Source organism: Terrapene carolina, unplaced genomic scaffold (assembly GCF_002925995.2).
Source record: "Terrapene carolina triunguis isolate 2854851 unplaced genomic scaffold, T_m_triunguis-2.0 Scaffold95, whole genome shotgun sequence".
In the NCBI taxonomy this organism is placed as follows: domain Eukaryota; kingdom Metazoa; phylum Chordata; order Testudines; family Emydidae; genus Terrapene; species Terrapene triunguis.
This window is the reverse complement of record NW_020664446.1, coordinates 52,842,678-52,869,904: the sequence shown is the minus strand read 5'-3', so window position 1 is coordinate 52,869,904 and position 27,227 is coordinate 52,842,678. Positions and strand designations below refer to the sequence as shown.

Below are 27,227 nucleotides of genomic sequence, written 5' to 3'. Positions count from 1 at the left end.
ATCAAGTAGTGCTTGAAAGTTTATTTTTCCTCTTATTTTGCATAAGGAATTGAATTGTACATGGACTTGTTGGAGCATTTTTGCATTCAGAATGGGGTTTGGTTTGACCCTCAGGGGCACAAAATGACAACTGCTATGTTAAATCCACAAAGCTTCAATTCATGAGATCAGTGACTTCCCTTGTATGTTGGATAGGGAAGGTGTGAATATGGGAACTTTACTACGTGTGAACTGCAGACTTATCCAAGGATGTCACTCTTGGACTACAAGGTGAATTTGCTGTATTTTAAAATGACTGAGCTGGGCCTCAAACTATGGCTCTTATTCAGGAAATCAGTTAAACATGTGTTTAACTCTCATTGAAGTCAAGGGGACATAAGAACATACTTAAATGCTGCCCTGAAATAGGGTTTTTATTTTGCTGTACCTGACTTTGAGGAAAGCTGGAGTAAATAAATACTTGGGCAACCATTTTCTTCTTACTGTTGGCTGGGAGAAAGGGTACTGTCCAGATGTTGGAAGATGATGGTAGTTGGGCTTACCTTTCCTTGACATGGTTCCCTGAAAGGGAAAGAAACTGGAGGTGTTGATACAGATACAAGTGCAGAATTGACTTTATCTTTTGGTCATCTGAACATTTAATGCCCTCTTGTGTGTTCTTTTTCTCTATCATTTAAGCATTTTTAAAGTTGCATAAATATGAAGTGCTGAGAGCTCATTTTGCTCAAATTACACAAATACTCAGGATTTATATCTCCACTGAAATTGATGGAGTTACCCTTGATTTATATACTGGTCTGAGAGAGGAAAATTGCTGGACTAATGCAGGCCAAATTTGGCCTTAAAGTACCCATCTTTCATGGGCCATATCCTGCCTTCAATTTTTTAAAGTGGAACTCCCAATTGCAAATCAATGGTGCATTATATAGATACATGTGATAAAATGATGACAAATCAACAAGCAATAAGAGATGCAAACTTGTATTCCGCTGTATAACAAAATACATATTAGATCAAGAGAACATTAAAATGTGTTTAATGGTGTGACACTGTATGGAATATGGGAGACACTTTATGATATTATTAATACCGATTGGGATCCAGTGTGCTTCGGGTAGACCTCACTGAAAATGCCAAAGTCAGGGCAGGCTGCAAAAGGGAGAGCAGATTCTCCCCAAACTGGTGGTTAACACTGAAGTTCAAGTTAGATTTACCAGCCAGTCACAAACTATGCTCCTGATCTCCCACACTGGTTATCAAGAAGTTAAAAAAGAAATCACCCAGCGCCCTTTATTGCATTCCAGTTCTCTGGCTCCCAATCGCCACATATGTCCAGCAATTATTTAAAAACTCTGCTCACTTATACAAAATGTTTTTCTGATCCTAAAGGGCCAGTCACGTTACCAGGTCAATATTAGTTTGGATCTTACCTAAAATACCATGCTGCCAGCCATTCCTATCTATCTCATAGAACTGGAAGGGACCTTGAAAGGTCATCAAGTCCAGTCCCCTGCCTTCACTAGCAGGACCAACTTTTTTTGCCCCAGATCCCTAAATGGCCCCCTCAAGGATTGAACTCAGAACCCTGGGTTTAGCGGGCCAATGCTCAAACCACTGAGCTATCCCCCCGCAACACTAACGGTTTTCTTATAAAAGAAGGGAGTTGTTAAATGGTCAAGCAATCAGATACATACATAAGACTACAAAGTCCATATATCAGGTTCTTATCAGTGTTGGTGAGTTTGCTGGTTTGAAAAGTCCTCTGGAACTCATCCACGGCTTGGATGGGTCATTCAGTCCTTCGTTCAGCGCTTCAGTCTGTAGAAAAGTTACTCCAGAGGTAAGAAGCAGGAATCAAGACAAAATGGAGGAGATGCAGCTGCCTTTAATATTCTTTTGCCCTGTGGCCTGTACTTCCTTTGTCCCAGACACAAGCTGCCCAGCACATGGCATGGAAAAGCCTTGGAGTCCCCTGTCCATAGGCATGCCCCTGCTAGTCCTGCTGACTCATAAGGTGTATCCCCTGGCTCCTTTCCATGGGTTCATTGTATTGTTGATGGGCCATCGACCAGACTAGGCAGTGCTGATGCCAATCTGCCTGGGTTGTCACCGAGAGGCACAGCACAAGTTTGAAATACAGATATCATACAGATCTATAACTCGTGATACAAACATATAAATAAGATCATCATACTTGGCAAATCATAACATTTTCACTGACACCTTACATGGCATATCTGGTCAGATTCCTTGCAATTTTATAATATTGGTGTGATGCTGTGTGGAATATGGGAGTACCTGCTCTCCCTTTCGCAGCCTGCCCTGATGTTAGCATTTTCAGTGAGGTCTACCCCAGGGTTATTGTTAAAGCCAGGGCCGGCTCCGGGGTTTTGGCCGCCCCAAGCAGCCAAAACAAACAAAACAACAACAACAACAAAAAGCCGCGATCGCGATCTGCGACGGCAATTTGGTGGGAGGTCCTTCGCTCCGAACGGGAGTGAGGGACCGTCCGCCGAATTGCCGCCGAATACCTGGATGTGCTGCCCCTCTCCGGAGCGGCCGCCCCAAGCACCTGCTTGACAAGCTGGTGCCTGGAGCCGACCCTGGTTAAAGCTTACATTTTTGCTAAATATTAGTGAATCTTTAAAGATTAGAATAAAATCTTTGAGCTTTCAAAAACAGTAGTCACAGAGGCTCCACAGCCTCCCATTGAGGTGGGCAAGTACTATCTCCATTTACAGACTGGGTAAATGAAGCAATTCAGTGACTTGTGCCAGTCAGTGTAGGCATGCTGCCTATTGCATTGACTTGTCAAACTCTGCTCCAGAGTTAAGGTTTATGAACCACATGGTTTTTACTTTAAAAGTTTACACAGTGAGTCCCAGAGCCTTGAAGTACAACCTGTTTTCGATCATAGTGTGATAGAAAGGTTGTGGTTTTTTTTTTTTTTTTTTTTTCTTTCAAGTGTATTTTACCTCCTGCTCCATTTCCACCCATCCTGTTACCCTAGGTTCACTTAAGTTTTGCTGGGCCTCTGAGTCGGCTTACCTCAGGTCTCTTATAGCTTCTCTCCAAGAGTATTTTGTTTGTGGAGTAGTACCTCTAGCTCCACTACCCAAAATACAGTAAATAGCTGGTGAATGGGCATCCGTCCCCAAGGGACGTGTAATCAAGAATTCTCAGGCACAGCACACCACAGCTGGATAAACCCTACAAACAATAAGTTTGAATAGTCTTTTGAATTTTTAAATGGACTTGCTTCTTCAGGGGTGTGTGTTTGTATGTGTTCACTATGGATATTCTAAGGCAATGGTATCCAATCAGGGGCCTGTGTAGAGACAGATGGTCATATGGTGCTGGTTCTCCTCTTGTGTCTACTTGCTAAGCTGTAGTAAGACAACTGAAAAGTCATTTAAATACTTTTACATTTCCATGTTAAAGGATGGGGTTATATGATCATGACTGGGAAAGGAGATGTCCTGCATGGTTGTGAATGGATGGGGAAACAATCTCCTAAGATATGGTCCAAACTATGAAAAACATGTGAATGCTTGAATGAGCTCACAGCAGGAGTGTCTGTGGAAACAGCTAATTTTAAGTGAGTAGCGTAGTATACGTGTGGAAAAGCAATTTGGAATAAGTGAATTTATCAGCACTGCAAACCATACTAGGAATTTTGCTCTTCCAATCAGGGAGCAGAAACATTCTGTGTGATCGAAGTCACCTCTCAAAACTAGCAAGACGGTCTGAATATTAAATACTCGCACCCACAGTAAGTACTCACAAATGAGTGCAGTTCAAGAACTATTTGTTTGAAATTATTAAAATAATTTCAACAGCAAGTAACCTGAGAAAATTATGAGAAAAAGAGGCTAAATTTATATATTATTGTCTACTAATTATTGGCCCAGCTCTCTGCCACATACAGACCTAGCTTCCCTCCAGCCTTGGGACACTTCACTTTGTGAGGCAGTTAAAGGTCCTTTGTGTTCTAGTTTGTCCTTGAATTAGGATCCAAACACAAGATTCATGCAACAGCCCATCCCCTTAGTCAAAGTGAAACCATGACTGAGGTGGGAATAGAGCCCTGGAGCCTGGCTTCCCTGTTATATCAGCTAGAGATTACACTTCCCTTTAAGGAAACTCCATTTTCCAATCTTGTATTTAATAAATACTATGAAAGTTTAGCATATGGTTCAGCTTGATATTTTTTTTCTTGGAGACAGAAGTACAATAACCCAAGTCTTTTCTAAGATAAGTTTTGGAGTCAGGAATACAATATGAGTCAAGCTGATGTTTCTATTCTCAAGCCTTCACTTCATCTGTTTTTGGAACCAATGGCATGAATGCTGAACTTGATGAAGGGCAGTCTTATACAGAAGAAAACAAAAATCTTTGGGGGTATATTCTTATCTCACTCCCTATGGTGACTGCCATTAATGTTAGTAGAATTACATGTGGGCATGGAAAGGCAAATATCCTGTTTGTACAACATCTACAAAGTAGGTGCTGCAAAAACTTACTAACAGAGAAGTCTACACACCATGACACTACCAGTCCAAAGAGAGACCTTGTCAGATTGAAGAATTGGTCCATTGTAGTAGTCAGTAAAGACAATATATTTTGATTTGACGGTAGGAAAGGTTCAGATTTTCCTGAAGTGGAGGTAAAACTACTTTACCCTTCTGAATGCTTGTGAGGCTTTCAAAGGACTTTGTGTTACCACCACCACCACTGTGTGGTAATATATCCAGTTTATAAGTGTGCAAACTGAGTAGTAAGGTTGGGACTTGCCCATGGTCCCAGGATAAATCAGTGTAAATCACAATGAATGAATAAATAAATAAATAAACCAAAATAAATGCAGGAGCACTACTAGTGGCCTGCTGTTTGCCTTTAGACAGCATAGCCACCCCATAATTTAGATCAATAACTGTTTTTAAAAATAAATGCACAGAAACGGATTTGAACACTATGATTAAGGTGGATGGTGTCCCTTCTATAGGAGGAAAATATTTGTGATGAAGCGTCTATATGAAGTGTTGTAGGTGTCAAAAATAACATGTTCTCCCTTAAGTAGAAACAACGGTTCCATGTGAAGTTGGTTGATATAAATTAGAGCTCAGAGAACAAATTTTTGGGGTTTTTTTTGGTTTAGTTTCATTTTGTTAGTGTGTTTTGTCCATAAAAAATTAAATTTACCAAAATTTCAAAACATCAATTTGATACAAACTGAAAGGTTTGTTTTAAAAAATGTCAAAAGGAAACGTTTGACTTTTTCTCATTTTCTTTTGGCCAAAACCATTAACCAAATCAACACGTATTTGCAAATAGTTTTGGTCAACCCCAAACTGCATTTTTTGGGGGGGAATAAGCTATTAATTTGAAAATATCCCCCTTTCTCTAGTATAAACCTCTGCCTGTGCTGGAGTTATGAATATGCAATAAAGAATGACTTCTCTCTTTGTTTGCCCCATCTGTTTGGACTCCAGGCAGGGCCGGCACTTCCATTTAGGCGACCTAGGCGGTCACCTAGGGTGCCAGGATTTGGGGGGGGTGGCATTTTGCCGCCTTCGGCGGCGGGGGGTCCTTCTGCGCTCCGGGTCTTCGGTGGCAATTCTGCGGCGGGTCCTTCACTTGCTCTGGGACCTGCCGCCAAAGTGCCCCGACAACCGGGAGCGCAGAAGGACCCCCTCCACCGCAGAATTGCCGACGACAACCAGGAGTGCGGAATGTCCCCCGCCTAGGGCGCCAAAAACCCTGGCGCCGCTCCTGACTCCAGGGGCTGTGGGTACTCTGCACATCTGATAATCAGGCTGCTCATTTAAGGTGTAATCCAAAACCCATTGAAAGCGGTGAGAGTCTATTAACTTGAATGGGATTTGGATCTAGCTCTTCAGCTCTTAAATATGGAGTTAGTTACCTAACTTGAGGCACCTATGTTGTTGTTTAAACCATTTAAAAAAAAAAAAAAAAAAACCACTTAAGTACTAGATGGTGTGATTATGACAGATGAGAGCAGAGATTTCAGCACTTCTGAATGTTTGTGAGTGATAGTTCCCCTTGATAAAATTCTGAATATCCTGGGGAGGGGGAAACAGAGGAATTTATATATAAATTTTTTTCCGTTTCAAAAACTTGAGTGCAATGGGATTAATTCAGAAAACATCTTAATATAACAATAAAATATTTTCATTTTTTAGTTTTTGATCCTCATGTATTTCTCCGGATTAAAAATGGCAACTGTACCCTTCTCCTACCACACACTCTTCCTACTTCCCCTACCCCCATAACAGTTCAAAACCCAGGCATTCAAAAATAGATATTTGCAGTAGAACATTGATTTTTTTAAGGATTTTCCAATCAGAGACCAGAAACATGCCATGTAGGTTCTCTGTCCCAATAAAAATCAATATGCTGAAGTGAAGGCAGAGGTTTTATCCAGTAATATTAATGTGCCTAAGGAAATGACAGATGATTCTTTGGCCGCCTGTCCACATGCAAAACAAGGATAACCCGACTATGCTAATATATGGCTGGCCTTTAACCTTTTGGACAGATCAACACGCAGTGCCATTAATGATACTATATGAGCAAAAACGACAGCAATATCAGGGTTGTAATTTATGGCCTGGCAGGCATAAGTCTGCAGATAAGGGCTATACTTGCTGTAGCTCTGCATAAAACATACTGTCAATTTTGATGATTTAATGACAAATAAAGGCTATCAAATGTATTTTGTAGAAAGCTTTGCAAAACACCATATATACATTTATAGGAAACAGTTGTGAATAACCATGCTCCTTTTCAGTTTCTTCTGAATCTAAGTGTTTCTAAAACACAAATGCCTAGATGGAGATTAAATACCACATAAAGCCATATTCCTCCTTGGACTAAATTAAGCATCTATTTATGCTCCTAGAAAAATGTGGGAGGCTGGAAAAGCCTACATGAGAGGGCCTGTTGTAAAGAAGTCTGCTTCAAAAACATAAATTTAGTTGGGAATTGGTCCTGCTTTGAGCAGGGGATTGGACCAGATGACCTCTTGAGGTCCCTTCCAACCCTGATATTCTATGATACATAAATAAAATAAATAGGGCATCAAATGGCACAGCTTAAGGTGGGGGGGAACAAAAAATACTTCCGAGCATGATGCAACAAATATTGAACTGATGGAATTAACCAAACATAACATGAATTAAATCAAATACATGCTAAAGGCAAGTATGCATTCTGTTGAATCAAACCCGTTAGAAATCTGGAAATAAGGTAGGCAAACTGCTATCATGTTAAAAGACATCATCTCGAGCAGCATAGCGTCTGGTTAATGAACTTTCATTTTGTTAGTAGACACACAACAAATTTAATCAAGAACATCAAGCATTCTATGAAAAATCTGATTCAGAAGCCCCTCCTCACAGAGAAAATTCAGTCCATTATTCCTCCTGCAAGATTTATCTTGCTATGCTAACAACCTTGGAAAAAGAAAAGTGGGGTTCACCAAAATAAAGGAAGCTGCAATAAAGCAATTTAAAATCAGGGTAATCAGCAAAGGAGGAGGTGGAGCTAAAAAAATTCCAGGAATCCTGTCCATCAAACTTAAGGCTATATAATGGGATTGGGGTTTCTGCAGTACTGTCCCCACCTAGGAATAAAGCTTTTACTGGAAAACCCAATAAAATTCTAATTTGCAAAGTAATTAAAAGCCTGCTTTCTGTTGTTTGCAAAAATAAATTAAAATGCAGTAAACAGAATAATCTTGATTTTTTTTTTTTTTTTTTTAAATTCGCACACACCAAGAAAGATTTATACTGCCTAGAACAGGCAGCTAATACATTGGGATACTTGCTTCACATTATAGGAAACTCAAGAGGAGCTAGTAGTAGCAATTCCTATCTCTTTTGATGGGGCAGAGTGGGATAAAAAATAAACCTTTTTATGGGTCAGATCCTGAGGACCCAGTCACAGCTCCAAAGCCTAGCCGTGGTCTGTGCCTCCATTGTGGGAGGCAAATCCCAAAGGACAGCCACCCCCGCTAACTCCCACTCCTCCCAATAGCTTTGGGGCTACTTTACAGCTGATCTGCCCTTTTCCTTGAGCTAGAATTCCTGACTCTGCCCCCTTCCATATGTTGGAATGGAATTGCCAGGGCATGTCATTGGGGAAGATGATGCCTCACTAGTCTCCCCAGCTAAGTGAGCGCTAAACAGTCAATGAGGGGACTGAGCAGCCCCAACCCACCTCTGCCCAGTATCTGCACCAGAGCTGGCAAATGCTCTATTGGCCAGAAGCACCCCTGATGGCAACTGGGGAAGTGCATGAATTTCCCTGATCGTGAACAATAGGGTTGAGTGTGTGGGTGAATGGAAGAATGAGCAAATTGGTAAATAAGGTCAAGTGTATGTGGGGGAATTGGTGGGGTGCAGGAATCAGAGGTAACTTGTGGGTGGGAAGACAGCAGTGGGAGTTAGGATGATAAGCGCTAGATTGGGTGGTGGCAGGGGAAGGGCGAGAAAAAGTGAGAACTGGGACAGAGCTGTGAAAGAACAAGAGAGGGATAAATAGTGTATTCTCCCACCCCTGCCCTCTATTTTAAAGTGTTGCAGTTATTCATTCTGCAAAGGGGAGGGTAGTGGGAGAGGGAAGAGTTGGTGCATCTCTCTCCCCTTCCCCCACTTCCCAATCAAATTCCATAATTTCCCCCCAAACACCCCATATTGGACAGCATCCCCGTTTTCACTTGGGAAAATTTGGTTTAGCCACAAGGGGAGGATGGAAGATGGGGGGGGGGGAGGAAGAAAAGGTGGAAGCTGCAGACACATCATTTACTTTTAGGTGTTAGCTGCCATTTTTAGCAAGGGCCTGTTGCAGATCTCTCTTTCATCAACAGCTTTGTGCACACTGTGGAGCATTTTCATCACACTGACATTGGTAGGCCCCCCATGGTATGGGCACCTTGTGCAGTTGCAGCTTTGGCAGCACTATTGGAACTAGCTGTAGAGTCCAGTGATGGCATTTGCAGGACAGAGAGAGAGAGAGAGAGTTCTGAATTCTAGACCTCTACAGCTGGTAAGCCTTTCAGTTCACCTTTCTGAGACGTTCAAGAATTCTAATTCAATTAATTTTGCAGAGCTTCATTCAAACTGTGCTTGTAGAGTAGCCTAGCCCATCAGCATAGATTTCATTTCACATTCATTCTGACAACAGAACTATATACAGCAATATCTTATGATGGGTTAGCTTAAAATCACCAAGGTGGTTTGCAGAGGCAGGTAAACTTTATAATGGCACTCAGCACCACCTCTGTTGCCAAGGTATTGAACTTTGAATAGTGTAGTAGCTACATTACCTATTTCTAATGATACGCTAATCTTCCACTGACACAGAAAATCCAGTCGTGTCCCTAATGTAATATGCAATGGCTCAGCCCCTACACAGTCATGATGGAATATTATGGTGAGTCATAATATTCTTACTATGCAAAATGCCTGCAAATGGATTAGCTTTTTAGTATGCAGTGCTGTGTCTGAACTATGTATAGCCATAGCAAAATATGAGAGCTCTTCTGACTAGATGATGAATGGAGGAACTGAAATGACCTATTTATATGGGGCCTAAAGAATTCAAATTCTGATGTACACAATTCTAATCTTATTTTGTTTCCCTTTGTAAAGAGCAAAGCCATCCAAACAGAAATTAAATACAAGTGGTGGGTCAATAATTGTAAGTGTTTGACTTAAAACAAGAAAAAAAAATCCAACATTAAGGTGTTGATCTTACAAGTCCTCCAAGTGCAGAATTCCTATTAAATCAATCATGGTCCTGCACATGATGGGCTAGCAGGATTGGACCAAACATTGATGCTTCTCCTCTTTCATGGGTAGCTTTGGGAAGACTGAATGAGTCTACATACAGACCCCAAGCCTGCATTGAGCTCTATGTGTGTAAACCCCTGCACCCATGCAGAGCCCTATTGACCACAAGTGATGTGGCTGCAGGTTTGGCCTCTTCTTATTTCCCTCTGCCCTCTCCTTGTAGGCTGACCAATTTTCAAAGGGAAGACTGGGGAACTGAAATCCAGGTGCTGGTTTGGGGCCACAATTAGCAGTCTGAGCACAATTTCAGTTTGAGTTCTGGTCTCCTTTATTAGCTGAGGTTGTACATTTTCTTAAATTGTAAAGCTGTTTTTATGTTAGTGATAATGGGATGACTTTCTTTTAGGCATTATTTGTCTTTCACATTGTCAGTTAGCAGAGACAAAAGTATATTCATATTGGCAACTCTTCAGTTGGCCTATTTTTGTATAGTTTGAGCTCCCTTCTTTTCTTTCCCTACTCTTCCCTGTTGGGAATCAATCGTTTATGTGGATGAAGTAGCTTGCACTTCAATTTCCCTTCTAATTTATTTGGCTGGTGGATTCTTCGTTAGTTTTAGTTGAAAAGTTATGCATTACTGTTTTATTATTTACTTATTACAGTAGTCCCTAGAGATCCCAGCTGAGGTTAGGGACCCACTGTAGTAGTACTGTGCAAACACACACTAGGAGACAAACTTGCTCCAAAGAGCTTGAAGTCTAAATGAATGGTGTTTGGATGCCTTTATAAATAGATAGGATGACATTTGTAATTCTACAGGGCCTTCTGTCTGAGGGTCCCATGGCACTTTACAAACGTGAGTGAACTACCTCCCCCACAATGCTATGTTGTTAACCCCATTTTCCAGATAGAGGGACTAAGGCAAAGAGGTTATATGATGGAATTAATTTCTTCCCATAAATCCCATATGCATACTACAGTGTAATACACATGACTGCAGTGAATATGGGTGTTTAATTTCACAGGTAACCAGAAGAATAGCTCTGTGCCCTTCTTCACAGCATCAGTCAGTAAGTGCATATTGATTTGGAACAAATGTAAATTAGAATTAATTTTTACTTGCTAAAGTAGTCAGATAAGGAAAGTTTCTATTGATCTTTGTCCTAGAAGCCAATTATCTGGCTTAAATGTTTTTATTCCATGGATTACTGAGTATGGTATTTAATCGTTTCGCACTGATCAATGGGAAACTGCATGTGTAAAACCAAAACACTGTAAATTAGAATAGTTAGAATGTGATTTATTCTAAAAAGTGTATCTTGTTTCATTTACCCCCTGCCTCTTCATGATCAAAAGCTATTGACTATAACAAACTCAATAGCAAGCTGGCACAGACCAATGAACAGGGATCCTCCCTGGCACCATTTCAATTTCATCTTCCTTTTCCTTTACTCTACTCAATCCATTTGTGTTTCCTCCCTTACCCACGACTGGAAAGCTTACCTGTTTTAACTACCCCTTAGTGTCAAGCGTTTTTGTGGTACTATGCTCTGCATGAAGAATGCTCTCTGCACTACAGAAGTTCATTGCAGCAATCTCTCTAGTTAGTCCGAAGTAACTGGAGAAATGAACACTAAATAAACAAGGTGATGGTTATAAAATGTATGCTCCATTGATCTGAAATTACTAGTGCAAGAGAGGACAGGGGAAATGGACCTCTGGAATATTATGTAGAAAAGCCCCTAATTTAGGTAGTCTGTAGACGGATTCCTTGATAGCAAACAAGCAGAGGCCAGATCCTGCTCCCATTGAAGTGGGTGACAGTTTTGTCATTGACTTCAATGGGAGCAGGACCTGACTTTAACGCTTTACTCCTAAAGTCTCTGCACTTGCAGGATGACTGACCTCCAGTCATCTTTGTCCCGCCTCATAATGTCCAAACACTGCCATTACATGTATCTATTGCTAAAGCAGTCCCGGCTTCAGCCCCAGAGCGATTTAATCATCTTGGTAACATCCTGCTCTCAACTCATTTTCCTGGCAGTAGTTTTAATTACGTTTCAGGCTCCTGAATGAATTTGTTTTCCCGGGATCCTTGTCATATTTAAACTCTTAGCACGTTTGGATGTCTGCAATCACTGATGCATTTGTTTTAGGGGATGAATTAGTCTTCTGAGCATGTCCAATTTATGAATTAGATTTCATTGAAAGCTTAAACTGAGAGAGAGAGGACAGCTTTGTGGTACCACTTTCCTAGTGTGCGGGAAAATATCACGTTTTCAGTTAGATCGCCAACGGAAAATAAGATCCTGGTCTTGAGATTGGAACAGGAACCCTGGAATGTCAGACCCTCCTCAGCAGCATCTTTATTACACCAGCCACGCGCGTTCCTGTTCCTTTTTACTTTGCAACACGATACAATTTTGTCACTGAAGTTTAAAAACCAGGAACCAAGTATTAAGATTTTCTAAATCTGCGGCTTCCATTCACCCTTGCCTTTTCCCCAGAGCTGTTTGATTGATGAATAAGTCCCCCCCCCCGTGGGGTGAGGCAGAACCCCCAATTTTAAATGCAACCGATTACTCCAGCTTCAAACTTTTAGCCAGCGCTTCCCTTGCGAGACGGCGGGTGGGGGCAAACGCCGAAACCAAATAAAGCAGCCGGGCTGCGATTCAGAGGCTAAGTTTCCAGACTGGCCAGGAAAAGGTCGGTAAGATTTCCAGGTAGTTCAAGGAATTAAACTCCCTCTATAGAGGCGGGCTCCCAAAACTTCGTTAACGGTGCTCTGAACTTCGGTCCCCACCACAGTGATGCCGGGAAGAGGGGGACACAGAGTCCTGGGGGAAGGCTAGAGCCAGCATCCTCTGATCTCTTCAGCACCGGGAAAGCTGGATTGAATGGAGGCGCATGAGTGGATAGCGTCTGCTGGGAGTAAAGCAAGCCTGGGCAGCTGGTGGATACGTGCGGTGCATCTCCATAAAATCTGCACTAGCCTGTGGGGGAAAGCTGTTCTCCCCCAGGTGATGATGGAGCGCTTTCCCCCAGCAACCGGGGAGTTGCTGGGGTCAGCTAGGATACCCCCCTTTATGTTAGAGCGCCTCTTCGTCCCTCTCTGCTCTCTGCCGCTCAGACTGTAGTCGGATTCACTGATCCGGCATAGATCTTTCTCTCCTATCTCAAACTCCCCTTCCTGTTGAAAGCCTCCTAACCCGCCCCGCTCTGTCGCCACAGACCTTTTCTCCCATCCTGTGCAATCCGAGCTCTTCTCTCCCCATCTCCTCGTGCCACCCCCTCCAGCCCCCGTTTTTGGCTAGGCTCCTGGGTGGAACTGGGCTCCACTGTTTCCCTCCTCTACGCTCCTCTCTCCATCTCCCCGTGTGTTTCGCCCAGACTATATTGAGTGGTGAGTCTCTGCAATCACGTGGTCTGTGGAGGGGGGGGGCGGTCCTCCGCAGTTTGCTGTGCGCTGGGGCTCAGACACACACGGAGTGGTGAAGAGCTGCTGCTGAAGTCTCTGCCCTGCTGCTGCTGCTTCCTCGCAGACACCCAGGATCTATCCATCTGCATATATTTTTAGCCCCAGCCTTTTTCTTGCTGTCGTTCCCCTGCTTTCCCGTTCTCTCCATCGTCTCAATCTTGGAAAATCCTTGGGATTTCGGGGTCCGGGATTTTCTGATATTTTTTTTAATCTGGGTACCTTTCCCCCCCCTCTTCTTTTCCCCCATTTCTGTCTCTCCATCAAACCCGGGCTGATGTGCTCCGCGAGAGGCTGGAAATGGAAGTGGTGATGCTCTGGCTTTTCCCCTGGATATTTCAGTGCGTTTCAGTACGGGCGGACTCCATCATCCACATTGGTAAGAAGGGGGGACGAGGGGGGAGAAAGCAACAAATACAAGAAAGGGATGGTGTCTCCTTAAAACCCCATCATGTCACGGGCAGAGGGCGAGGGAGCCCCATTAACTCCCCCGAGAGGGGGGCACAAAAGCCACCCGAATCCTCTGAATTGCAAAGTTAGCAGCGAGATGAGGAAGCGACGGTGGGGTCCCTTTCGGTTGCAAGGATGCTGCGAGCACGTTAGCACTGAATCGCGGCAGGGGTTTCTCTGGAGACAGGACGCAGGTTTGCTGCTGCCGTTTCTCCGGTTGTACTAAATGCTGGGCTCAGACCTGTTTGCGTGCGAGGTTTTCGCTCTTCCCCCGCCACCCCCAGTAAACAAGGCAAGATAGATTAGGAACCATCCCGTAGGGGAAACTTTCCAAAAATCCCTCCACCCCCGGCGTCCCCTTCCCCAATCATAGCAGATGCCACTATAACGGGAATGCAGGAGGGACAAGTTGGCTGGAAAAGGGTTAGGAGACGCTAGATGCGCAGTAGCAGTGTGTGTGTGTGTGTGTGTGTGTGCGCGCGCGTGCAACTGTTGTGGTTTGAATAAGGGCTCATTAAAACCTTTGGGCTGCAAGGCTTGAAGTCTCCAGCGAGGAGAAACCTGGCTCGGCAGTGGGGGAAGATGGGAGAGGAGAGGCTGGGGGATTCATGCAGGACGGGTAACTTTTGTGGCTTCTAGGAGAAGGGTAGAGGAATGTCCAGGGAAAGTCTGGCCGGCAAAAGGCAAAGGCTCTGCAGTCACCTTTTGGCGGGTGTCGAAAGCTACCGGCAGGAATTAAGATGGTGGTGGGGGAAAGAGAGGGACAAAATCCTCCACGAATCCCCCGGGCTTCTGGCAGATGAGAGGGGAGGAGATGGAGAGTGGCGGGGAAATGAAGAGCAGTGATTCCCATCCGCCTTTAGAGGAGGAGGAGGAGGAAAATCCTCAGGGAGGAGAGAGAGAAGCCATGGAGCAAGAGAGGCTGGGTGGGAGTTTAGTCCGGAGCTAGAGAGCGCGCGCCTGTGCCCTGATGAACACGAAATGTAACAAGTTTGCCCCCTCCAGGCGCCACGCGTGAGGGGGCGGGGGTGAGCATGTGGGTAAATGTCTATGAGGGTGGGGACCGATTTTGAACCAGCTGACGTGGTGGCGGCGGGGAGAACGAGGATGCTCAAACAGCAGCCCTGTAAAACAAGCAGGAGACTGAGGGCCAGGGCCAGAGCCCACAGCATTGCGGATCTAGCCGAGAAAAGAGACCGAGTCAACTTTGCCCGCTGTGCGAGGAAAGCCCTGAGCTACCCGTGAATTCCGAGGTGGCGAGGGGGGAGGGCGGCGGGGAAGCCCTGGTTGCGTCTCATCCTCTCAGGCGCTGGACACACGTACAGGATTCCAGCTGCACCAGGAGCACGCTGTTCACCTTGGATGCAAACTCGAGATTTCTGACTTTTTTCGCGATTTGCTGAAGAGGAGGAAAGCGCGCCCCGTTTCTCATCAGTGGAGCTGGAGAGAGGGGAGTCCAGAGACACAGCAGGTGGTGGAGGCCAGACGTCCATAAAGCCTCTGTCTCTTTGCCCTTTGCCTGCCAATGGACAAGGTGAAGGCCAGCTATAGATTCGTGGCTTGTATACCTGCCCACACTTCAGCCTTAGTGTTATTTTAGCGCCTCTTCCAGAAATAAGGGCTTCAAAAGATTGAGAGGGAAGAGCCTCCTGAACTTGGATTTGTGAATTTACACGCGAATCTTTGTGTACAGGACACACAGCTGGTGTGAATAAGCAATATTGCATCAGGGAGGGAAGTGACTTTTTTTTTTATCCTTTAACCTAAAAAATCCTTGATCTGCATAACAAGATAGTAAACCTAATGTGCACACACACGCTCCCGTAGTCAGAGTATATTATGTAACACAGCTCGCCAGATGTTTTCATGTTAACTGCATAAACACGGCCCTGAAATTAGAAGCTTTCAGGTTACTGAACACACAGGCTGACTCTAAATCAGTGTGTGTTTGTGTATGCAGCAGAGATTCAAACCCCCAAACAATGACAAACTAGGTGAACAGCAGACAAAACCCAGAGCAAAAGTTGGTTGTGTTTCTAACCCCCCCCCTTCTATTACATTCAAACTCACAAAGCAATTTTTTTCTAGGGGTTTTGGTTAAAAACCAGTAAGTGAGGGTTCGTGAAGCGCACACAACCTATTGGGCAAGAACAGGCTTCAGGATGCAAGTCTAGTTGTGCTGCACCTATCCATTGCAGTCAACTCATGAGGAATGGGTCCTTGAAGACTGTGTGTGTGTGATTTAATGCGCCTGAACAATAAATGCCTGTGTACGATCACCGATAAACCTGGGAGCAAGGAAGCTGTTTTCTGTTAACTTGTTTTGAAATTCTCCCATGGACCCGAGCTTAACAACGTTCTCAGTGCCACACTGAATTGGCCGTGTTAAAACACTCTGCACTCGAGGGGAGAGAAATAGCTGATTTATATAGATGTATATACATGAAACTTTAGGCCCGGGGAAATAAACAAGAATAGTTATGGAGCCTCCCCATCTCTCCATTAACTCCCCCACCCCTCAGTCCTCCTGGAAAAGATCAAATTCTGATGTGATCATGCCAACAGGTGCCATTTTTGAAGGAAATGCTGCCAAGGACGACGAAGTCTTCAAGCAGGCGGTGTCCGATCTGAACCTCAATGACGACATTTTACAGAGCGAGAAAATCACGTACTCCATCAAGCTCATAGAAGCCAACAACCCCTTCCATGCGGTGCAGGAAGGTAAGCGCCGCGGGACTGGGCTCGGCTGGGACCGGCTGCGAGGGCTTCGCAGAGCCCCGGCTGCTGGGCACGGGGAGACTGTAGTTCTGCTTCGCGCGTCTGTTGCAGGTGTTTGTCACGGGCGGTATGCCCGGGCTGACTCGCCTTCCCGCCCGTGGGCGTTATCGTCCCCTCTAATAATACACGGGAAGGGGGGGATGTTGTCTCCAAAGAGCAGTTGAGTTCCGCCTCCCCCCATCTCCTGTCTTTTACTGTCAAGCCTGACGGGGCTGCTGGAGCCCTGTGCGCTGGGTGCGCGATCGGGGTGCAGGCGGGCACGTGCCGGTTGTTCTCTTCCGAAGGCGCGGGCAGCTCTGCTGGGGCTGGAAACTTTCCGGCGGCCGAAGGTTGGCGCTGTTTCCCAAGGAAAGAGCCCAGAGCGGGAAGCTGCCTGGCGCTGTGGTGCCTGCTCGCGGAGAGCTGTCATTCGTGTGAAACGCCTTCCCAAGCAGCAGCCGCTCGTAGTGCGTGTGAGCGGCCAGGCAGGCAGGGCAGCGCACGTGTGTCCGGGCACAGAACACGAGGATCTGGCCTGTTGCCCCGTGTCTCCCCGGGCAGGTCCGGGCAGCGGCGCCTGGTCTCTTGCCGCAGGGCCAGAGCAGTGGCGGATTTCAGGCGCTGTGGGGTGCGCTGGGGGAGAGCCGGGAAGGAAGGCAGCTAAGGCGCTGCACAGAGGCGATCTCTCTCAGCCTGGCAACCTGCGCTCTGAGGAAGGGCGATCCGGCCGAGGAGCCCTTCCCTGGGGAAGGGCGAATGTGAGCACGGGGCTTGGAGGTGCAACAGGTGCCAGAGCGAAGGGCACCTGAAAGCCCCGCTCACTGGCAGATGCTTCGGATGTTATTTATTGGGGGGGACGGGACATCGAGGGGTCAAACTACCCTCCCATAATTCTGCGATGTAAAGGTAATTCAGTGAGATACAGGGAAATCTAAGACACAGATGAGAGAATGATCGGAAGTGGAGCCTGCAAGTGTATAAGGGAACAATTCCTTTCTACGGGAATAAAAGGGTAGTTACAATGAGATGTCCCTGAAGGATTCAGAGTGAGTGTGGGTTGGGCTAGTTTTGCCATTCTCGTTTCGTTTGTCTCCTGACTTGAACTCCCCATGTCCGCAGAGAGGCGCAGAGTAGGGGTGCTTGTGAGTGCCTGAGGTCTAGTAACTCCAAAGATTGCTTCAAAGAATGTGAATGGCGAGACACAGTCTGAGCAGTCTTGGTAAGAAACCAAAACACATTATTGGTGCCCAAACGTTTAGGCTGCCTCTAGCCCCCTTCTGCTATCTCTAAGGTCTGTCCTAACTTGTTGCTGGGAGAGAGAGAGCTGAAAATGGAAGGAAATATTAACATCCATCAATAAAGAGGCTGAGTGCTGCAATGTGCGGGGACTGCAATACATGTGAGAAGTTGTGCAATGTCACAGGCCTTGAAGCCCACACTTTGAAACGACGGTGCTTAGGCAGAACTAAGCGTCAGGCTTTTTTGTCCTTGCCTGAAAGTGAGTTTTGATTCAAAGAGTGAGGGATAGTCTCATTTTAGATATGTTTAGATTTTTACCAGTCACAGAAAGGATCAAATACAGCTGGACTAAAATAAGGACTGGCTGAGAGATTAAGAGGAAGTCTATTCGGAATGGAGACGATGCTGTCCTTGTAGTTTGCTGTTGTGTTTAATAATACTTTATTATCATGTTAACCCCCTATTGTGTGGATGAATGGAGAAGCAAGTTTTTAAAGTAGGGAGAAAACTGGGAAAGTGGTTAGAAAACAGTTGTTTTATTTCACAGTCTTTGATCCCACTGAGGTTTTACGTGTGGATTAAATGGGGTAGCTAAGTAACTGGCTGAGCATTTTCCTAGCGTTTATAAGATCTGACAAGTAGTTACACAGGTAAATCATTTCAATTAGCTTTTATTGCAAAGGAAAATGTTTGAAATTAATCAGCTTGCCTTTACAAATAAGACTTTAAAAAGATGTTATTGGGGTTTGATGAAGAAGCCAAGGTTGATTATTGCCTGGGTTATTTCAGCAGCAGTGTTTCTGAGTAATAATTATTCTAGAAAAGAGAGCTATTTATATACCCTGACAAGAGTATTTTTAAAGATGATTCATCACTAGTCTTATCCTTAATATTACAGAGCACAGGGAAAATAATCTTTTCCTGTGTGAAAATTTGCATTCATACATATGTATTTATGTGTAACTTGTGTACATGCAAATTATGGTTACAAAATTGCATCAAATATTCATTTTCATAGACCCCAAACAATTCCTTCTGACATCTTTTTGCCACCATGCATGCTTCTTTGCTGTCACATAAATCCAAGACAGCAACAAAACAAACCTGTTTGGGGGACTGATCCGAAGCCCATTGACATAGATGGCATTCGTTCAATAGGCTTTGGATCAGGCTTACATTCTTGAAAAGAGGGCAAGAAAGGTGCTTGTGACTGGGGAAAAATACATAGTCACAAACTATGGAATAGTAGGGTTGATTATTGGCAAAGACTAACTGAAGGATCAGCTCTTCCTACATTTGCAAAATGTCAGTGTCCTATATTGGAGTTTATTCATATTCATGGAAGTGACAGAAGTTGGCTGGCTGAACAAGTGCTTCCAGCAGTGTCGCCTCTTCTCAAAAGTAAAAGCTTTAAACTACTTTGATCACATTGGGATATAAACTGACAGTCTTGTGGACAGCAAGTCCACCTGCTCAGCTTGTTCTGAGGAACTTGACCAAACTAGAGAATACTTCTTGACTTGGTAGTTTTCTTATTTTTCCTTTTAATCCTGCAGGAATAGCAGTACCTCCAGGAAAGAAGAATATTTCCAAAGTAATAATTCGCTGTGAAAACTGTGCGTTGAAACCACAGGAAGGATTCTGGTCAGACTTTAATCTATTTGGTACAGATCATTAGGCACCACAGCATATCTTCAGTGCCTGAAAAAGTGTAGGACCCAGATTTTCTTGGAGATGCCCACTGATAGGCAGTGGGCACCTAAATTTAGAATAATTTCTTGCAGTTCTGATCACGTGCTGGAGGCCAGAGGAAATGGAATAAATGTTACAATTACATTGAAAAATCACCCTTTGTCACCTAGCTGTTAAAGCGTATGGGACCTCAAAACGATCCTATCTTCATCCTGTGTGTCAATACCTTGCCACAATGGATGAGTTAAAAACAGAGTGGCAGCCTTATTGGTTCAAGTCAGACCCTCCCCCACTTTTTTGGGGTTTGAATTTCTTTCATTTGCAACTGTTATTCAATATGCTGACAGAATGATGCATGGGATGCACTAGTAACCATTCTATTTGTACGATGCAGTATCTTTCTGCACAGTATTACATGGTGTCAGTCTTACTATTCAAAGTTTCATTGTAATCAGTTATGCAGATGCCCTACTCATTTCACTAGGACTTTGCTTACAGTAGTCAAAATAACCTGGAGCAAATCAGCTGCTCAAACTGCTCACAGAATGTTGCTATTACTATATAAAATGCACTGACACCCACATTATTCTTCCTGTGCAATGTCTTTCTAAGCGGTGCCATGGAAATCAGTGTTGTAAACGTTAGTTTCATTGTAATGGGACTCTGTGTAGTACAAAACGATTTGGAGTAAAAATAGTCCAGTGTGATACTACTGCCAGAGTAGCTCACACAATCAAACAAGGCACACAATATTATTTTTTGTTTCAAGTACCTTTATAAACAGCATTACCCAATAACACTGTGAATTATTCCTGAAGTCCTACTTAAATCAATGGTGCAAGCAGGCACTTCATTTCAGAGGTACTAAGGTAATATTATGAAAAGTAAACACTCCATGTGACAAGATTTATTAACGGTAACAAGGATTTAATTTCTGATTATTTTTTAAATGCACTTGGGTTGATATTTAGTATATTGGTAAGATTTTTTGCAGGGGGAGGAAAAAAAATTGAAAAGCAGCAGTATTTTTTCAATAGGATTAGTTCACTTCCAGGAGTAATGGCCTACTTAAAGTATTTTATTTTCCCAAAACAAGCCATTTTCAATACTAGGAGATATACAGATATACCTTAGACATTGGAAAAAGCTATAGGACCTTTGCTCAACAGAATACAGTGATGGTGAATGCCCAGTAACTGCAATAGGTGAATGAGAGCTGAGTCTCTCTCTCTCTCAGGGTGACCAGACAGCAACTGTGAAAAATCGGGACGTGGTGGTGGTGGTGGTAATAGGAGCCTATATAAGAAAAAGACCCAAAAATCGGGACTGCCCCTATAAAATCGGGACATCTGGTCACCCTACTCTCTCTGTAGGTGTACTTCTATGCTAATGGGCTTATAGATGCTTGAGCATAACAGTTAACATGGAGCCTAATTCTAAAACATGATCCTAGGTGGTTCAGCTTGCATCTTGTGGGGAAAACTTCCTCTTATGGCTCAGTAATAATTTGTATTACAGTCGTGCCTAGTTGCCAATGGTCAAGGCCTCATTTTGCTCAGGGTTATGCAAACAAGCAGTAAAGAGACCCTGCTCCACAGAATTCACAATCTAGTTTTATAACAAGATGCAACAAGTGGATGAAACAATCAAATGGGGGCAGCGGAGAAGTATGACATAACAGTGAAATCTGGTGTCTTTCATGTATATATAAAATAGGACTTGATTTTATATTTGTGCTCATGTACTGGCATGACACTTTGTGGAGTATGGTCTTTATGCCTATGACAATTAGTTTTAGTTGAGGGGAAAAAATCATTTTTGTTGTAAATAGCTGGCAAAAAATCAAAAACTGAGAATGGTTATTCTGGTTTGGCTGTTCTATAGAAATCAGCAGCAACTGTATAAGCAATGTTAATTTAATTATTGATCCCTTTTGTTCTCTTCATTGTAAAGAAGTGGTGTACCAACTTTTAACCCAACATCTGTAAAAGTGTTGAGATGTGAACTAGTGCAAATAATTTGTTTTTATCAGTGACTCTAGCAATTCCTTAAAATGCTGCAATTTTTTTCTGAGCTAAGAAGTTTGAAAGCTCAAAGGTATAAGGAACTCTTTTACAGATAAGACTGTGAAATATTTGGAAAATAAAGTTTTCAATTCAAATTGCCATTTCTGTACTTGCTGCTGGAGTGATCATGTTGAGGAAAAGTGAGCGTGTGTTTGACAGTAGAGTCCAAAAGACAACTGTAAACCAGTTTCTAGCCTGTCTTGAAAATACATCTGTTTAAGGTTAAAAAAAAAAGTATGTGTGTGTCTCTGTGTATAAAATAGTTCAGCAGTAGATCTAAATGTTTTTAAACACTATTGGGGCATAAAGGCTAACAGTACAAAATACCTTTTGCCTTCTTAACTGTCACAGTGCATCGTGGGGAGAGGATCCGATGGAGATAGTTATTCAGAAATCTTTAAACTGTTTTGAAATGCCAATACAACCTTTCCTAGAATTGCAAATTGTTCTATTTTCATAGACAGTGGTTCCTTTCAAATGAATTGTTTCTAATTTGGGCAACCTTGCATGCCTGCTGAGGTTAAAAGGCTCTCAGCACTGGAAAGTGGAGCACACTTTGGAATTCAGTACATGCTTTGAGAGTGAGGATGATGTTCCATAGGTTGATTTAGTTATCTGTTTTTTCCATGCATATTGCTGTGGTACATGAGTGATTCACAGCTGCTGACTTTTTTGGGTGCATGTGTGTATCCATGTTGTGTACCTTGGAGTGAAGCTGTTCTCTTGTCTCTTGCATACGGGACTTGGCAAGGATGTGTGCTTGGGGAAGTTCTCAAACTGCCGTAGCCAGGGACATACGTTTCAAGTTACAGATACAGTAGGTATTGAGCATTTTTGTTTGTTTAGATGTAAGTTGAGCCGCATGTATATGTCTAAATGTACAAGTGAAACAGCGAAACAGGAGCATTATCTTCGTTGTTCTAGGATTTGTTTGCCCAGCTAAAATTCAAAGCAGAACCTAAACACATGCATAGCCTAAGGGTATAGAACTGTGGATGCAATTAGTGAATTTCTGTGAGGTTCTGGGTCTGTCTCTCTCCACCCCCTCCCTTACAAGTTTATTTCAAGATAGTGAGAGTGACACTCTGAGTAGAAACTCATAGAGGGGACAGAAGCTGTATTGCAAATACACCTGGATAGAGTCTTCAGCTTTCAATTGCAGAGACTGCTTTCTCCTTGGGTTGAGATCAGCTTTAAGTGTAAACGGCCACATAAACAATAAATGGAGAAATGCCTGCCAGCCATGGTGAAAATGTCCTCCTCAGTCTTTGGGCAAGCTCAGGACAGGTCAATATATAGGCCTAGGCTAAAATGGTGTCATGTAAACCTGAGATAAGGCATTCTGAATTGTTTGGTTATAGTTTTTAGATGGAAGCGTGGCCCCAGAGATGAAAGTCTGTTGTTTCACTATGTTTTATATCTTCAAGATGTTTAGTCCCCGAACATGGGGAGGAGATGGGTGGGGGTAGAATTCCAAACCATAATGGATCTCAGGAATTCTAATATATTCTTGTTCATATGAAGTGATTTAAAAAAAAAGATGTTATTGATTTGGCTGCATTGGGTGGGAAAATGTATTGCTTGGTTAAGAAATACTACGATGCCCCATATTTAAAGTTAAATATTTAATAGTAAATATAAAAAGGATTCTAGCTTTTGTCTGCCAGACTTGCAAAGAATTGGTTTTTATTAATGTACTGTCATTTAATTTTTTTGCTAGTTGTTTCTCATGTGTCTTTCACTGTCGTATAGCATCTCCTTTATCTGCTATTCTCTTGCAGCTCACTTGAGCATATATTTCAAGCAGGTTTCACTGGGATACACTGTCTTGTTTAGAACTTTTTGACAGCTGAACTCTAAGTTCTCTGGAGTGAACATATTGTTATATACATCATTTCTAGTTTCATTCTGAGCTTTCAACGCATTCTCAAAACCAGGCAGATACAGTGTAAGCAGGGGATTACTCCCCTAGTCCAAGAGACCTGGCTGTGTAACTACACATTTTCTAACTAGTCTACTGTGGTTAAAAGCTGTTGCTCAGTGGGGTGAATGTGCTTAACATTTTTACCTCCTCATGCCTTCCGAGACCAAACTGAGACTTGTTAAGGACTGCCACAGTGAAGGCATCTGTGACACTGTCATCTCATTCTGCCTGTGCTTTTATGCTCTTTAGTTGTATGGCTTGGCTAGTATGTTTCACAAAATTAAAGAAAACAATGTTTTGAAATCTCCCTCTCTCCCCTCATGTGCATTTTTGTTATGTTAATGGCAATGACCCTGTGTTTCCTTCAGTTTGAAACAAATATGCCAATATTTCATAAAGGGGGGCAGATTCAGTTCGGCTGAGGATGAATGCAGCTTATGAATTGCAAGCAACAAATCGAAGTACATATACCTCTAATTACAGCTGGGTATTTTGAGGCATAGCTACTCACTGTTCTATTGTAGGTGAAAAAATGTGAGGATATCTTGCACCTGGGAGGCTACTGTTCTGAAAAGGTACCCCAAATATTTTTTATTTTTGGTTTTGTAGAGAGCATACTGTCCTGGGATTAATTTATTTTCCTTTCAAACCATATCCTTCAAAAGCATCCACATCATTTTGGCTCTGTACCATGTGTAATGAAATGCATTCATGCGTATGCAGATCAGGAAAAAAATGTATTGAATTTCCAAGTCCTGTGCTGCCTCCGACACATGACATCCATTGGGTTTCATGCTTTGGCTGTTCCTACTTAACAGTTTTGGGAAATTTCCCTGCTTTGCGCTACTGCTGGTGCAGCTGTACCAGTGCTAGTGACAGTGGGAGTGGCCACTCAGGCACTTTCACCACTATTTTGCCTAACTTTGTTTAGGGTGTGGTTAAAAACGCCTGTGCCCACAATCCAGTAAAGAAACGTTTCTAACTTATTTAGAGATCAAAATTCGCGTGAACTGCCCCACTCTCCCTGGTACTAGTACTTTCAAGTCAGGGGTTACGTTTCTCAACTTTCTAGAATACTGGTTTTGTACAGAAAGCTAACTTTAATAGCTGTGGTGGCATCTGGTCAATTGGGAAACAAAATTATAACTAATTTATAATCAAACTTTGCAGACAGCTTTCCTAACAAAAACCTGTCCATATGTGACACCCTGGGAAAAGGATGTGAATAGACAAATTACCCAAGAGGAATGGGGTTTGATCCACAAAAGAGGACCAGCAATCTGTGTGTGTGTGTGTGTGTGTGTTGGTGAAAGAGGAGATTTTATGCAAATATGGTGGACATGTCCAGTCATTAGAGAGTATTGGGTTGCAATCTGTAACCAAATATGACAAATTGTTTTTACCAAATAGTCCTTTGGTAATCCTCCTGGGGCTTCCTAGTGGAAATGGTCACACAAAAGGAAATGAAGAATTAATCTCTCATCAGCTAGTAGCGGCTTGGCCATTGGTAACCTCTCACTGGAAAAAAAACAAAAATAGCCCAACCATTGAGGAAAACTATGGGAGGTTGGAAAAATTAACACACCAATTATATACCCAGCAAAATGGAAAGAGGACAGATAGATACCTAGATATTTGGTTACCTTTTATTCAGTACTCAGACAAAATACATTCATCTGCAAAAACCTCGCACACCTGTCCAATGTTTTTAATATTAACCTTTGATAGACATACCTGCTCTGTTAAATATGTGTATCTAGAGATTTCACTCAGTTTAATAAAATCAGTAGAAATGATATCAGTGTTGTGATGATGCTCACTCTGTAATATGGTAACACCCTGTTAAATAGAAAGATCTGTTGTCCATATTCCTGTAAAATATCTCGCTAAACAAAAGCTACCTGTTGTAATGATTGTTTTGTTTCTGATATTTACATGTGAAGGATATATAAACTTGCTAAAACTTCCTAAATAGTTAAAAAAATGGCAGTACTCCATCTATTCTAAAACTCCCACTGTTACTATCATAGTGGAGCTCCATGAATGGCAGTATAACAATGGTCCTTGTTTACAGTGGGCTTGTTTCTCTCTGGTCTGGTCTATACTACTCGCCTGAATCGGCGGGTAGAAATCGACCTCTCGGGGATCGATTTATCGCGTCCCGTTGGGACGCGACAATCGATCCCCGAATCGGCGCTCTAACTCCACCAGGGGAGGTGGTAGTAAGCGCCGCCGACAAAAAGCCGCAGAAGTCGATTTTGCCGCCGTCCTCACAACGGGGTAAGTCGGCTGTGATACGTCGAATTCAGCTACGCTATTCACGTAGCTGAATTTGCGTATCTTAAATCGACTCCCCCCTGTAGTGTAGATGTAGCCTCTGTTACACTGTTAGCTACTCTTGCTAAACGTTAGTAGCCAATTTGGCACAGCTGGTTTGCCAGGACTGTGGCTGCCGTGGGCTTCTTAGAGCAGGTCTACATGACATAGTGGCTAACAAGTTTAAGTGACATAGTGGTTAGAATGCTGGAGTTGCCTGGAGCCCTATCTGCACTATTACTTCTTCCCAGGTGGAGCTGCATCCATGCTCTCTGTGGTGGAAAAAGCTTCTGAAAAGGCTAGAGTAGACACAGGCTGAGTGATTTCCTAGAAAATGTTAGACAAGGAAATACAGAATGAGGGCAGCATATGACCTACAAATAGCCTATATTACAGCCTGACCTTGTTTCTTTTCTCCCTGCTAATATGCAACCTGCTAATACCTTGATTTAGCAACCACTAGGTGTGGAACTGTCATAGATTTCAAGATAATTTAATTCACCGAATGGCTGCAGGATTGGCTCACTGTTCTCCTAGAATACCAAATGGACTCACCCTGTTTTTCGTCAAAGATTTAATACCAGGGAGCTATAGTTGGGTGTTATGCTACTTTCTTTATTTATACAAAATATGTACAGTGTTAACTAGTGTATTGTGAAGCATCATCACAAATCAGACTTAAGCAGTGTTTATAAAAATGTAAATGAACATACTTTTGTGTCAATGACGTTTTTTTATTTTAAAAATAAATTATATATTTTTCTTTTTTATTTGCACACTTTGGTAATCCATGATGGGTCTCCCTAGTCACTACTTGAATTAGCGAGTTCTGCTATAAATGTGAAATGAGTTTGGAAGATCTTCTCTCCCTGTACTTGTGCACCTTTGGTATTAGAATTGTTAAATCAAATAACCCTAACTATTAAAATACACTGTATATATTGTGTGTATATATACAAGTGATTTAGATGCCGGATATATTGTAAACCTCTTTTGCACTGAGTAGAAAAATATCTTGATCTTATCTGCATTCCTAGACTCTAACTGCCACAGGTGATTAAAGGAACCCTATATTCCAAGCATATTTTAAATTGCATCTTAATATATAAGGAATGGATGCAGTTTCATATTTTGATGTGATTCATCCTTCTGTGGTCCAGAGTGATAGGAGTTCAAACTATAGCTCTTTGAACAGAGAGGCTATGACCAGGTTTATTAAAATCATGCATGGCTTAGTGTAGTTGTACATAAAAAGATAAACAAAAGATAGTGATGAGTTCTTACAGTAGTGGCTCTAAGTTAATGTTGTGTTCAGTAAGCCTATGGCTAAAATGGTTACTGAAGAGATGTAAGTGAAATTTGATACTCTGCGTCCCAAAGATCACTTTTTTGGACAAATAACTACTTGCTTCCCCAAGACAAAGATCAGGTTGCAGCAGTTAAAAAGGACATTGTTCTATACTTTCAAATGATATGGACAATATAAAAAGAGG

General features: G+C 42.8%; 1 protein-coding gene across 1 annotated transcript in view; it reads left to right on the top strand.

The window, feature by feature from the left end:
• Positions 1-13,590: 13,590 nt before the first annotated feature.
• GRID1 (glutamate ionotropic receptor delta type subunit 1) overlaps positions 13,591-27,227 on the top strand; it is an 800,331-nt gene continuing 786,694 nt past the window's right edge. The window contains exons 1-2 of the mRNA XM_024209390.2: positions 13,591-13,669; positions 16,306-16,461. Of these exons, the coding sequence (XP_024065158.1) occupies positions 13,591-13,669; positions 16,306-16,461 (235 nt within the window). The remainder of the gene's footprint in view (positions 13,670-16,305; positions 16,462-27,227) is intronic.